Genomic DNA, 13,627 nt, shown 5'->3' on the forward strand with positions numbered 1-13,627 from the left:
AAAAATACGCGATGACGACAAGAACCGCCTCTTGATACCGCGTTAGCAGGACGCCTTGGTGAGAAAATGCAGACGACGATTACTTCGCTCGTTGATACTCGGCGTTGATACTCGGCGTTGTATGTCCCCAAAACAGCGCTCAAGAGACGACCAAAAAGTCTCAAGAAGAAAAAGACCCCGCAATCAATCGCCGGGCCATCTACGTTGGAGCTTGTGGTGGCTTCCGCTGTGCAACGCAAACAACGCAGCGAGGGGAGAGCCATCCAGGAAGCAGGAAGTTGTATTGTGTTATGCCACGAAAGTAGATTGTGAACTGAGACTATGGAGGCCAACATTGGGGACAGAACGATAGGCTGTGCCGGATGAGGCCACGAGGCTCTTTGATGGGTCACGACCGTATAGGGTCGCTACCGGTCCTCATCCGTACATGGCACCTTCTTATTCACACCACACATACTCTAGGCTACTCGCTTCCTGGAGTCGGAACTCTCCACGCTTGCATCCACCTGGCATGGCTTGACCAAACAAGACACAACAAGCCCCTCAACACAAAGGGATGCCGCTGTCAACTTTGCACCGCATCACGCCAACGAACTGACGGGCTGGTGCTGATTGGATGTCGAAGTCAAAGCACGGTGCACGTGTAGCGTTGACCGTGCCGTGACGGGGCACCGCATCGACGCCACGCATCGCATTCTGTGAATGACCACCGTAGTACACCGGTGTCAGACACAGATTTTGGAACGTGTTCCCCCTTGTGCGCTTGGCGGTTGGCCGACAGTGATAGACACGAGTGAACATGGCGCCGATGGCTTCCATTGTAGCGTCATATGACCGACCGCCGTTAAAATTGTACCATTTGGGTTAATATCTGATTCCTTCTACAGACACGTCGGTCCAACCGTGCAGTACTCGCGGCTTTCGGCGTTTCAGAACGATAAACAATAGCACACCGATAAATCGAACGATCTCCCTGACGTTTCATGATCGTACAAGTTGTCTTTTTGGCCTCGTTGGCCACGCGCGCTGTCCGGTATAGCACTGTGGACATGAAACGGTTTGCGGTTTCAAATGTGTCGGCGCCATCCGCCGGCGCGTCATACTTTGTACAAGGAACGGCGCGAGTCCGACCTGGCCGTGCCTCTCTCGGAAAATAGTGTGATGACGTCTTCGGCCGACCGTGCCACCTGTTGCAGGGTTTGTGACTGTTTGGGTACATAGGACTCGTGCCGAAAAGAAGACAGGTGACAAGCGAGTTTTTGTTTGCAAGCGTCCCGACACCCATGCCGTCCCAGCGCGAACGATACCGCACCTACTACTACCGCCATCGCGGCGCGATTCTCGAGCGCATGCGCACTCGGTACGCTGACAACCGAGAGAAGGAGCAGGATCGGCAGCGCGACAAGTACTTGCGACTCAAGGCGCACAGGCAGGCCGCATCAACGTCCCTTCGACTCGCCTTTATCCTCAACAAGGCACCGGCGCCACGGTTTGAGAACCGACGACTCGCTTTGAACTACATACTAAACGAAGAGCCGCATGTAATAGACGCTTAAAAGGCAAAGTTGGCCACATGTATTGGCGATGCGCTGCTCGTTTGGATGCCACCGTTGAGCGCCCTGTGTACTAGTACCAAATACGCCTATCTACGTCCGGCACCAAAGGCTGGCGCCATTTCGCTTGCTCTCTGCCGCAGATGGCATGTTCTTTGATTAACTCATTCATTGTGCAGGATACGCATGCTAACCCACTTCAACACCCACCGATGAACACCCAACCCTACGACCTTTCATCTGGAATGAGAATCAGAGCTGCTCACGTCACACCCTACGACGGTGGACCAAGCTGCCTCGTATGAACCACTCTGTCCTGTGCCTGCCCGCCGTCGTTGCGCACGAGGTATGGTGGTTGGTATGTCGTTCAAGTGTGTTGAAGGTCTGCGCTTGAAAAAAAGAAGTAGTATCGAATGCAAAACCCCTTCGTGTTGAGGATACGACACCACTAGACACCATGCAGCGACTCGGCCATTGCTGCTTCCACTTTACTTCTTGACGATACACGAGCCGTTGACCGTGCCCTTGCCACCGGCGATGCGGTAGCACTTGGTCGACGGCAAAATGGCCATAATGTTGCTCGTCATCGCAAACGAGAGCGCACCAAAGAAAACGACGATGAGGATTGCACCGGCGAGCTTGCTCTTGCCACCGCGCTTCTTGAGTTCTTGCATCTGCGCCTTCTGCGGCGGAAGCATCCAGAGCCACCCGAGCGCCGCGATCTTGCAGCCAAACGAGATCAAGTAGCAGTAGGTCACCTCCCAGCGAATTTCCGTCGTGTCCTTCTTGATGTCGTTGAGCGACACCTTGAAGAACGAGTCAATGTACTTGTAGATGACTGACGCGAACGGGCCCGCGAGGTTCGAGATGGTCGTGACGAGGCCATACGTGGCGCCTTCGTTGCCCACGTCGGCAATTTCAACCGCGCAATAGGTCGAGATGATAAAGCGGACTCCGGCGGGAACGTTATCGGCGAGCGCGACACCCGTAAAGAACCACTGGTTGCGGAAGACGTCCCAGATCGTGATGAAGAGCACAAAGCCGTCAATGAGAATGATGCCAATCGCGCCGGCCGCGATCGTGTAGCGCCAGTTCCAGTTGAGACCCCACTTGCCGACGGCCGCGAGAATACCGGCAAAGATAAGGCTCCCAAGGACACCCGAGAGCGAGTCGTTGAGCGGCTCGACTTTGGCCCAGACGCTCTGGATCGGGCTCCCGGGGGTGGCGCCAATGCCCGAGAAGCAGTTGCTAATGAAGCGGAACGCGCAGATCTGCCACATGACGCGTTGCTGGAGGAGGTTCCAGAACATGCTGAGCCACTCACCGAGCGGTGTGCGCGGCGTCTTCTTCTCGACGACAACAAAGATGGTCGTCAAGACCACAAAGACACACGGGATGAGGCAGATGCCGAAAATAACGTTCGGACCGACCGAGAACGTGAACGTGCCGCCGTACTCCTTGCCGTTCAGGAAGAAGGCAATCACGAGCTGCGAGAGAATGCCCGTGAGCGTGCGGACCGTGTAAATCGCGGTTTGGACGCGGCCACGGATCGCGATCGGCTCGCGTTGGGCGTACTCGACGACCATCGCGTCAGACGCGCAGGCCGCAATGACGTAGCCAAACGAGACAAACATCGAGAGGAGGATGAAGAGCGTGCCGCGGTTGGGCGCCTCTAGGTCAAAGTACTTAGCGACGTCGGCGGGCTTGACTTTCTCGATGGGGAGGTCGCAGAGGTCGTTCGCGAGGCGGCGGTCGCAGTACGGCGCCCCGAACGGCGAGAACGTCATGATGGCCAAGCAGATCATTGTGATCGTCCACCCGATGAGCATCCACGATTTGCGGCGGTAGCCAAAGATGGGAAAGCAGTCCGAGAGCATGCCCCAGAAGACCTTGAACGACCAGCCCGTGGTGACGAGCACGCCGTACGACGCGGTCTGGTACCCTTCCATGCCGAGGTAGTTGGTGTACAGCGCATACGAGAGGTACGGAATCATGCCATAAATGATACCAATCGCGCCGTACTGCGAAAAGAGACCAAACGCTTCGCGCGAAAAAAGGTGCAGCGCGCCGCCCTCGACAAGCGCGCCGTCTTCCAGCTCACCGGGCGTCTTGGCGTCGGCGTACCCGTCCTTCTCGGCGTCATGCGGCGTGGTCGAGGCGATGTACGAGACGCGCTCCTCGAGGTCGAGCTTTCCGGCTAGTTGCGCCATGATGGAGCAAATTGGAAAATGAGCTGGGATGGCGCAGTCGAATGCGAGAGGAGGTCGCTGCTGATGGCAACTCAGATCGCTAGCACAGGCGTGAAAGCAGCTGACTACACCTAGTAATCTAGAAATCTGCTTTGGACGATATCCTTTTGTGGGTGAGCGGTCGCCACCCACTACCCCGGCGTCACTGTCCCACCCGTTGGTCGACATAGAAGCATGTAACCAATCGATGAAGAGTACTAGTATACGAAAAAGTGCGTGATCTCTCTACGGCGATTCGACAAGTCTGTCGCTATTTGAAAGAATGGTATTATGGTGTATCGCACCACTACTTGGATCCTGGATGCCCCCGCACAGGACAAACTATGTTATGCTGTATATGTTATCACTGTGCAGCGAGTTATAGCGAAAGACCCGTCGTGGCAGTTTCAACACTTGCAGTCGGTGGACACTGACAACAGCTGCTGCTCGACGGCTTGCAGAACGTGACGGCAGAAGGAAAATCACACGTGGAGCGTCGATATCTTCGGTACATTGGGGTACCTTCCTGTCGCTGCCAGAGGCACGGCTGCGTGGTCAGAACATTATGTGCACGGTAACATCAAGAACGTCACCTTCAACGCCACCACCTCGCCCGGCTCGTTTGTTTGAACCAGACGATGCAACCCGTAGTTACGGCCGACTGCAAAGTTCATTATTAGGTTGTATAGCCTAGTTTCAAGTCGATGGAATGGACCGTGAGATGGTTGCGAGCACCACAGCCGACGAGCTCGCAAAACACCTGCGCGATTTGTACGGTGGTACATGCACAGAACGTGCCCCTTCAACTTTTGACGCTGACAGCTAACGGTCCCAATCTGCTCTGTTGCAACATGTGCTGGCTCCATCTGTTGGCCCCCGCTGACGTGGTCGACTTGAAGATATGACGACGGATCGTAGCAGAGATCTGCACTGGATTTTTGGGTCCGTCCATGTACGTGGGTTTTATTATAGGGCTTTTTTTTGTACGTCCATGTACGTACGCTTTATATAGGGGAAATAATGTCCGTCCATGTACGTACGGCTTTTTTTCTCTTTTTTTTTGTCCGTCCGTGTACGTCCGAATTTTGTCCAGTCCAGAACGGTCCGTTCTGTCCGCAGTTGTCCGTGACGTCCAGCTGGTCGACTCGAGGCGCGAAGTCGCGGATCGTGCTTTGGCGGGCTCCCGGGATCATGGTCGTTGGTCGCAGTCGAATTGAAAAATGAGCTCACTGAAGAGTTTTTATACTTAGACCTGTCTCGTCTTCAACGTCATGACTGGAGAGGCATTCGACAGTCATTGGAGCCCTTCGACAGTCGTTGGAATCTCGCACAGTCCTCTCCCATGCTCCTCCTGGTCCTCCTCGACGCTGAAATTGCTTCGGACATTTGCGGACGAAACGTACGGACAAAAGTTCCTGTCCACTTGATTTGCTGTGTACGTCCGTGTCCAGTCCGATATTTATCCCAGCTTTTTTTGTACGTCCACGTCCGTCCGGTTTCCAGAGGAGCCTCGCCATGTCCGTCCGTGTACGTAAATAAAACGGACGGACACGGACGTACAGCTTCAGACGTACGGACTGGACGACTTTGCAGATCTCTGGATCGTAGTCGCCTGCTGTCACAAGGAGAAAAGCACTGGGTGTCATGGGTAGTGAGCTTGTACGTCACGCGTTGTATGACGGCATCGCGTCACTGTCGTGGAAGCCAGCGACATATAAGTCGTCGACAATAGCGTTAGGACAGCGATAGAGATGGCGAAGTGGAGGATAGCCAGAGCAAACATGAAAAGAGCTTGACCTGGATCTGAGGAGTAAGAAATCATTTTGTCCGATGGCAATAGTCCTTTGAACCTGGTTTCCATCTGCAAGCTCGCTTGCGCTTTTTCAAAATGAAACCACCTTTCATACACACATGATTCAAATACTACTTTCTTCCTCATCATTTGAATCTTGTTAGATCGGATGCTTTTGGCATCTCTTTGGATCGCGGTCGGGCTGGCGTGTACCAGACCTGCTTGGACTTGAGAGCAAACCAGATCCCGTCCCCCGTTTTAGATTCTAGCTCCTAGTGTGTCCACAACGTAGCATGTTATATGTGTTGCTTTTGCTGCCACACTTGAGGTGGAAATGCAGTCCAAGTCGCAAGAAGCAACGACCCAACGCTACGAGCGCCGTAGGATAGCTTCTTGACAAAGGAAAGAAGAGAGAGGTGCCTCTGGGTGTCTCACGTGACTCGACTGACACCGAGACTTATGCGATTGGGACCTATAAGTCTCGTGGGTGAAAATGACGCAAGTGGTCTCTTACGGCGTCCAACTGTATTCAAACGGTATTGGGACATTCCATAGCGCCGTCTCGTCGAGCAAAATGCGATCGCGGTGTTTCTTGAGCTCGTGCAACGCGATATAACACGCGTCGAGATCGAGGCCATTGTCGGAGGCGTTCACGTGCAGTTGTAGCTTGGCGCCTCGCAGCAGCGTCACGACGCCGTCAGTGCCAAGACCATTCCTTGAGATATCGAGTACATGCAGCGTGGGGTGCGCCCTCAACGCCGTTTGAAACGATGCCATGTGAGCTGCACCAATCTGGTTGTCGTGCACGTCCAAGTACCGCAGCGTCGGCAGCTTGGGCAAGGCCGACACGACGGCGGCAAGCGACGAAAGCGCATTGCTGCTGAGATCGAGGTGTGTGAGGTACCGGCCACAGCCCTCGTCTCGATGGAACGCGCCCGTCAGCGTCGACAGCGACGCGTCCGACAGCTCGGCTTGCCGCACGACGAATTCTGAGAGCAGCGAGAGGTGGCTCATCGCACTAGCAAGATCCTGTGCGTCTGGGATGGCCACGGCTTCGATCCTCAATGCCCGCAGCTGCAAAAGAGTCGGCAGTGTCGGCAGCAGCACTGGCAATGAGGAAAAGCCACGTAGCACAAGGCGTGACAGCGCTGCGTCTTCCAGCGTCGCCGCGACATTGGTGCCTTGGACTGCGTCGAGCTCCATGGCGTCGAGCATGAGACTGCGCCATAGCACGGGCAGTGGCGTCCCATCCAAGACCGTCGTCGTCGGCTCGATAGATCGCCCCAAATACACACTGTTGATGGACGCAAGGTCCCGCATCGCTGTATGGAGCGGCGCAGGCAGCGCGGCGAGGCCGTCGATACCCACGTGCACGCTCGGAATCTGATGCAAAGGCGTAACCAAGCTCACCGCCTCGTCGCTCTCGGCCGCGCTGGGAGGTATCCTTTTTGCGCGCGGCTCAAACAGCGTAAGGTGCAAAGAGCACAGTGTCGTGTGCTTGCTTGTGAGCGCCAATGCGACGAGGCTAAGGCTCTCGAGCGGCACGCGCAGTGTGAGCGTCTGGAGGTGCGTGCACGAGGTCAAGCACGCACCCAAGTCGGAGCGCGTCGTCGTACGCGGCAGCGCGCGCGTCGATTTCAGCTCGATGCCGATGATCTGTGCGGCGTATGCGTCGACGGCGTTGGCAATGTGGTCGAGCGTCGCGAGGTTGGCGACATGGAGCTTGGTTGCGTGCGCGACGATCGCGCGGCCAAGCACAGAGCCTGGCGCGATGCGCTCGAGCAGCGCGGTGGATGGAACAAGGCCCATAAGCGCAACGTAATGGCAGGTGTCGTCGTCATTGGTCGATGCGAGGACGAGGCGAGGCCAGAGGTGCATGCTCGGCGTCGTCGCCGCCAGCGCCAAGAGACTGCAGAGCGCTGGCGACAACGCGCGCGCTGGCTGCGCGCGCAGGTACAAAAGCAGTGCATGCGGGCAGAGTATGCAGCGCGCAATCGCCTCGATAATATTGGGCGCAAACAGCGTCGCGGGCGGGCGCTTGGCGACCTTCGACGGGCCAGCCTCGTCGGTTGCACGCATAGTTCAAGCGTTGATTCCGGATACAACATCCGGATAAAAAAGATTCCCGCCACGAAGGGGCTCGACCAAGCGATCAAAGGATTGGCGCCGGCCGATCGTGCATGGGAAGGACGTAGTAGGACGGGATCGTCGTCGTGCCGTGTGCTCGACCGACTGCACAACGCTGCATTCAAGTTTGTTTTACGCAAAAGTCATACCATTCCGACAGTTGTAGTACACTTGTACTGTAGCATTCCTCAAATGTGCTTGGTAGCGGAGGCCATCTTGGTGGCCCGATGCTTGCGTCTTCTAGAGTGTCGACCAGCTTGGCGTCGCCTGTTGTACCAACGTACGCATGAACAACTACGCGCGTCACTGCGATCATATACTGCAGTCCTAACAATAAGGTTTTCTTATTGAACGCTGACGAGTGCGCACCAACGACGCCAACAGCGTTATGGACAGCCAACGCCTCGAGTTGCTCTCGCACAGCGATGCTGCCACGCCAGAATGCCACGTATACCTAGAAAGTGCAAACTCACGCAGCGGTTTCATAACGCCGCAGACAGGCGGCGCGATGCAGCAACACCGCCACCTTTTCGCAAGCGTGACCTGCGTGTTCACGTCCGTCGCATTGAGCGCTTATGCCCTCGTTCTCTTTACGCCATACATGGAGAACGGTCTCTTCTGGCCCGGCTTGGTCACCGCCGACACGCTGTCGCTGGTCATGACGATTCTCAACTATGAGTTTACACTCGCGGCGGCGACCAACGCGACGAGCCTTGCCGTCGACTTACTGCAGCCACATGTCGGCGTCGTCAACGTCGCCGACCGGCGCGGTATTAACCCCACGGCGCCGCGATTCATTGTCTACCAAACGCTCACGTCCATCGAAGCAGGGATCGACGGCTTGCGCCGTCTCGAGGCCCAGAACGTGCTCTTGATGCTAGCGCCATACTGCTGGATGGACTTTGGACGACGCTATAGCTTTGCGCACACACCCAAACGTCTTCTTCGGTGCGAAGCTGCCCGTACTGCCAACGGCGCCGCGTATTTCGAGGCGGTCTTGCGCAACATTGATCTGCCAAGTTGGCTTGTCGCGAACGAAGCCCTGTTTTTCCTGCGCCTCGGCAACGGCGTTGTCGAGGCCGGCGGTGGCGCGTGGCTAAATACCCTCCTCTCACATGCGCTGCTTCCGCCAGCCGACGAAGCGCGCGTGTGGCGCACCGCTGGACTGGATGCGTTTGAGCTCATGTACGGGAACCGCGTCCAGATCGGGCTCACCAACCAGATCCAGATTGTGAATGCGCTCGGTGTCAACTTTCCTTTTTACGCCGCGTCAATCGCCGCGACGAACCGAGGTGCGTCGTGGACGTCCTCCAACTTGTACCAGAGTCTACATCTCGACTGGAGTGCTCTCCGAAGCAACGAAAGCCTCATCTTGGGCAGCGCCAACTGGTACGGCAACGTCTCGGCCAGCGCATTAGAAGCATATGCTGTCGGCCTGCCGTTGACCCGTATCAACCAAGTGATCCACGACCGCGTCGGGCCGCTCGCCAACATTGACATGCGGTGGGTGCCTGTGCCAAGCGAGCTCCTCACCGCCGTCGACCACGTCCACGGCCTCGTCGTCACGGCGCTGCGCTCACGGAACGCATCCATTGCGCGTGCATATGCGTCCATCGTACCTCTCACCATGTCGGTGGTGCCCTCGAAATGGCAGGACCCTGGCTACCTCTTCCTCATTGGCAGCTTGATGTGCCAATACGGTGTACCCGTCAACTTTGTGCAGCGCACGTTTGGCTTTGACGATTCATGTGGTACTGCACTACCGTTCTCGGTCACAACGCACCCGATCAAGCTCGTGTTTGCCTTGCGCATCTGGCTACAAACCATGTCGGATCAGAGCAGTCTTGGCGCCATTTGCGCTCAAGTGCCCAGCGACGAACGTCGGTGCAATAGGCTACTGACCAATACGACGCGACTGCTGTCGGCGCTGCCATCGTGGGACGTACCACCGTCGCTCGTGCGTACTATCATGGCACTCAACACGACGAAACCGCAGTTCCTAACGCGTCCGAATCGCACCGAGGTGGAGCTCGAGACCATTGCACACTTTGGTGAAGGCTACGAGCTCTTTGCGTGGATGGTCATGTACGACTGGGCCATCGGTCTTCGGGAGATTGTGACATTCGAGGGGGACACGTCCACGCTACGTGTGTCCTCCTACGCGTACACGCCGCTGACCAACCCGACGAGTCCGTTGCAGTCGAGCGTCGGCACGTACCTCATATCCGCATCGTGGATCGTCACCGTCGTCCTCGCGCTTGTCGCCATGCTCAGCCTCGGCACCACGTACGGTTATCTCTTTGCGCGCATCGCGTCAGCCGTGTGGCTCAACCGCAGCGTTCTCTTCCTCCGCAGTTTGACGGCCAGCGTGTGCTTGGCCACGTCGCCTATCGTGGCGTCCATCGTGGGGCCGATGCAGCAATTGGAAGCGCCACCGCGAAGTCTCCTGACGTCAATGGTGCTATCCAGCGAGTCGCTCTGGACGACCTATGTCGCCCACGATATACTGAGTCCGCTACTGCACTCGTCGTACTACGTACATCTCAACACCGTCCTCGCATGGGTCGTCCTCACGGCCATCGATGTATGGTACCCGGTCTCGATGACCGTCGCCATTGAAATGAACTGTTCGACCGTCAATATGGACTGGCAAGTCTACTGCGCCGCCGCAAGTATCGCGATTGGCTCGACGGCTCGGGTCGGCTTTATGTACGCTGTTCAAGGCCTCATGTTGCTGTTGACGGTGGGTGTCTCGGCCGTCGTGTCCAAGCGCTGTCTGGCCGTTGACACAAAGTCGTCTCTCCTCTTGCATACATCGGTACTGGCCTTTCTACCGCCAGCAATAAGTCGTCCAGTAACGAGCCTCGACCATGGCACGCGTATCATGGCGGGGCTCTTGCCTCTTGGGTCGACCACCTTTCACCTGAGTCTATGGCACCACGTTCCTCTCTGGCCGAGTTCGGAGCCCGAGGTGTGTGTCGTTGGCCCCTTTGATGATGACGTGCTGTCACTGGAGGTTGCAGTCACGTCGTGGCGCGACCGCAGCCGGTTCCAAATGGCCTTCCTCTTTCTTGGCTTTTGCTACGTCCTGGCGACGTTGACAAGCAATGTGCTCTACTACTCGGTCGTCGCCAATAACCTTAGCAACGACTATGGCTGGGCGGGCTTCAACAGCTCCGGCGCACAAGCGTTCGTGGCCAATGTATTCAATCGGCAACTCATGCTGACAACGCAAGAGCCCGCGTTTGCACTCGACAGTCCTGGTCATGGCGACATGAGTCAGCTCTACAACACGTCGACGACAGTCATTCTATGGGCCGAGTCGAGTGCCCGTCGCCAGCTGTACTCGGATGCATCCTTGGATGTAGCGGTTGCAAACCTGCGGCGCATGCATCCGTGTCAACTTCCGTGGATGTTTACGCAGTACTGCTGGCTCGACTTGAGCCAGACGTGGGAGATGGCGGCCACCGCGTCCCGTCAAGCGCGCTGTGCAAGGAGCATGGCGTCAAATGGCGCCGTGTACCTCGAGATAGGTCTGCGGAACCTCAACAACTGGACGACTTGGGACACTTGCTGGGGCGACTCGTGGCAGCTTGGCTTTGTAAAGTACTTGGAAACCTCCCGTGACGGACAACAATGGCTCGAGAGCATCTCAAGCGCGACCCTCTCCATTGAGGACGAAGTCCGCCTCTGGGAGTCCCATGCGATCTCGACCTTTCAGCTGCAGTGGCAAAACTACAAGACGCCGGGCATGGACGACAGCATTTGGATTCAGAGTGCACTCGGGATGACATACCCACTCCAGCTCAGCCAATCAGTGGGGAGTGTTCACACAAGTCAACAGACATCGTTCAAAATGTATTGGTCGCTGGCCAGCGACCTCTGGGCCATTACCACCAACACGTCTGGTATCGGGGGCGCCAGTTTGCTTCGAAGCAGCTCCCTCTTTGCGTTCGTGAACGTGTCGACGACCTCGGTGCTTGTGCAAAATGCCACGCTGCAAATGCCGCTCTCGGCGGGGTTTTCCCTTCTTGCAAGCACGATTGGACCGTTTGGCGCGATTGATTTGGTGTACGTCTCGCCGCCGCCCCGCCTCTTGTCGTACGTCTCGAGCGTCGTGAGTTATCTCACGCAACTTTTGGTCACGAACTTGGACGCCCAGCACGCATTTCGCGCGCTGTCTGTGCCTGTGCGGTACGCGCCAGTGCCGACTTTGGTGTTGGCGCTCGCGAACACGAGCTTCGTTGGCGGCAACATCTTGTGTGGCGACGACAGCACTCCGTGGAGTGTTCAGAACGGGTTTTTTGTGGCCTTTAGCGGCACCAACATGTGCCACGCGTCGTTCACTGACATGGTTCAGCCCACGCCGCTAATGCCGCTCCTGGCGTTGCTTGCGATGACGGCGTCGTCGAGAGACATTGACAGTATTTGCGCATTGGACATGCTGCTGCCAGCGACGTGTTCTCGGGACCATACGAATACGCTGTTTTTTCTAAAGACCTATGTCACCACGTACAATGCGACACTGACGGACGCTGTGGTCGCCGATGTCTTGGCCACTGGAGTCGGCCTCGTGCAGTTTCTTGTCACGTCGGGTGTGACGTCGCTGCGTCACTTTGCCCTTTTGGACCCAAATGACCGCGCGTACATGTACTATGGCTGGTGCTACCTCTTCAAGTGGGCACTTGGCGATCGCGAAGCGATTTCGTTGACCGGGGACCATGGCCAGATGACGGTGCTCTCGGGTCTCTCGCTGCCGCTCGCAATGGTGCCCGACTCGAACGCGGTACCGCTGAGCTTTGCACTCCTCACGCAATACTGCGTCCAGTACATAACTATCGTCCTCATCGGCATTAGCAGCCTCCTCGTAATCTCGGCGTCCTACCACGGCGGGCGCATGGAGGGCCTCAACCTGCTCTGCGTCAACCGCATTGTCGGTATGGTCTGGCTCGGCCGCCCGTTTGTGTTTCTGCGCAGCCTCTCGGCAATTTGGCTCCTAAACACGAGCCCGCTTACGCTTGTGCAAGCCGGAGTCGGTACGTACTTTACAGCGCCGCCATTAGCGTGGTTCAACACGTTATTGGCAACGTCCGAAGTGACGTGGTTCGTCTACGTCCTCAACGACCTCTTCTCGTGCGCCTCGCAGCAGTACACGTCGCTCTATGCGTCCAAAAGCTCGAATCTCACGTGGCTCGTGATTTTCCTCTGGACTCTCCAGTCGCCGCAGCTCTACGCCGCCGCGGTACATCGACGTTGTGTCTACGACGATATGGACGCCGGTGTTCACTGCGTCTCGGGCGGTATCGCGGTCGGAAGTCTCCGCCGCGTCGGCACGTCGATCGGCCTTGTGCTGGCTTGTTTGGGTGTCACGTACCTCTTTATGCGCTGGTATGCCCCCATACCGCGATTACTCTATACGCCAACACCGCTCTTGAACGCGCAGAGCTACTACATGCTGCGTCTGCAGCGGTGGCACATTGACGGCGTCCAGTACATTGACAAGACGTCGGCGATCATGGCCGGACTGCTCTGCACCACGTACCGCGGACAGCACATCGTCTTGGACATCAAGTCGTGGCGTATCTTCGCAACACCTCTGACCACTGCGCAGGCCGAACACGGTCGCCTGCGTCATGCACTGCCGCTGCACCCGTGATATGTTGCTCGTACCGTCCTTTGTGGGGATCGAGAAGGCAGCATCCACCTACAACTAAGGATCAATGCATGTACCAGTGCTCGTTGCAGTACCGTGTTACCTTGGCTTACAGACCCGAGTGCGCCGTCGTCGGGACGCCCGATTCGCTAGAACGTAGCGTTTAAGAGCCAACGCTGCAAAAACAGATTGCAGTTGCTCTGTTGACCGTTCGAACCAGACTCGGAGCCGTGGCCAGGGGTCGGGTTGGGCACAAATACCAAGTCCTTTTTTG

At 56.8% G+C, this 13,627-nt stretch overlaps 3 protein-coding genes across 3 annotated transcripts; 1 reads left to right on the top strand and 2 right to left on the bottom strand.

The window, feature by feature from the left end:
- Positions 1–1,960: 1,960 nt before the first annotated feature.
- Positions 1,961–3,763, bottom strand: SDRG_09680 (hypothetical protein; the record flags this gene model as incomplete). Its single annotated transcript, XM_008615629.1, has 1 exon — positions 1,961–3,763. One exon carries the CDS (start codon positions 3,761–3,763, stop codon positions 2,042–2,044), a length of 1,722 nt encoding a protein of 573 aa, XP_008613851.1. The 3' UTR covers positions 1,961–2,041.
- Positions 3,764–5,854: 2,091 nt separating this feature from the next.
- Positions 5,855–7,665, bottom strand: SDRG_09681 (hypothetical protein). The gene has a single exon (XM_008615630.1). It carries the CDS (start codon positions 7,650–7,652, stop codon positions 6,084–6,086), a length of 1,569 nt encoding a protein of 522 aa, XP_008613852.1. The 5' UTR covers positions 7,653–7,665; the 3' UTR covers positions 5,855–6,083.
- A 512-nt stretch (positions 7,666–8,177) lies between these two features.
- SDRG_09682 (hypothetical protein) lies at positions 8,178–13,444 on the top strand. The gene has a single exon (XM_008615631.1). It carries the CDS (start codon positions 8,209–8,211, stop codon positions 13,354–13,356), a length of 5,148 nt encoding a protein of 1,715 aa, XP_008613853.1. The 5' UTR covers positions 8,178–8,208; the 3' UTR covers positions 13,357–13,444.
- The last annotated feature ends 183 nt before the right edge of the window (positions 13,445–13,627 follow it).

This window comes from Saprolegnia diclina (assembly GCF_000281045.1).
Source record: "Saprolegnia diclina VS20 unplaced genomic scaffold supercont1.31, whole genome shotgun sequence".
Lineage (NCBI taxonomy): Eukaryota > Oomycota > Saprolegniomycetes > Saprolegniales > Saprolegniaceae > Saprolegnia > Saprolegnia diclina.

Bases quoted from the DNA above. Each gene is read 5' to 3' on its own strand.
- SDRG_09681 (XM_008615630.1), bottom strand. From the start codon at position 7,652: ATGCGTGCAACCGACGAGGCTGGCCCGTCGAAGGTCGCCAAGCGCCCG.
- SDRG_09682 (XM_008615631.1), top strand. From the start codon at position 8,209: ATGCAGCAACACCGCCACCTTTTCGCAAGCGTGACCTGCGTGTTCACG.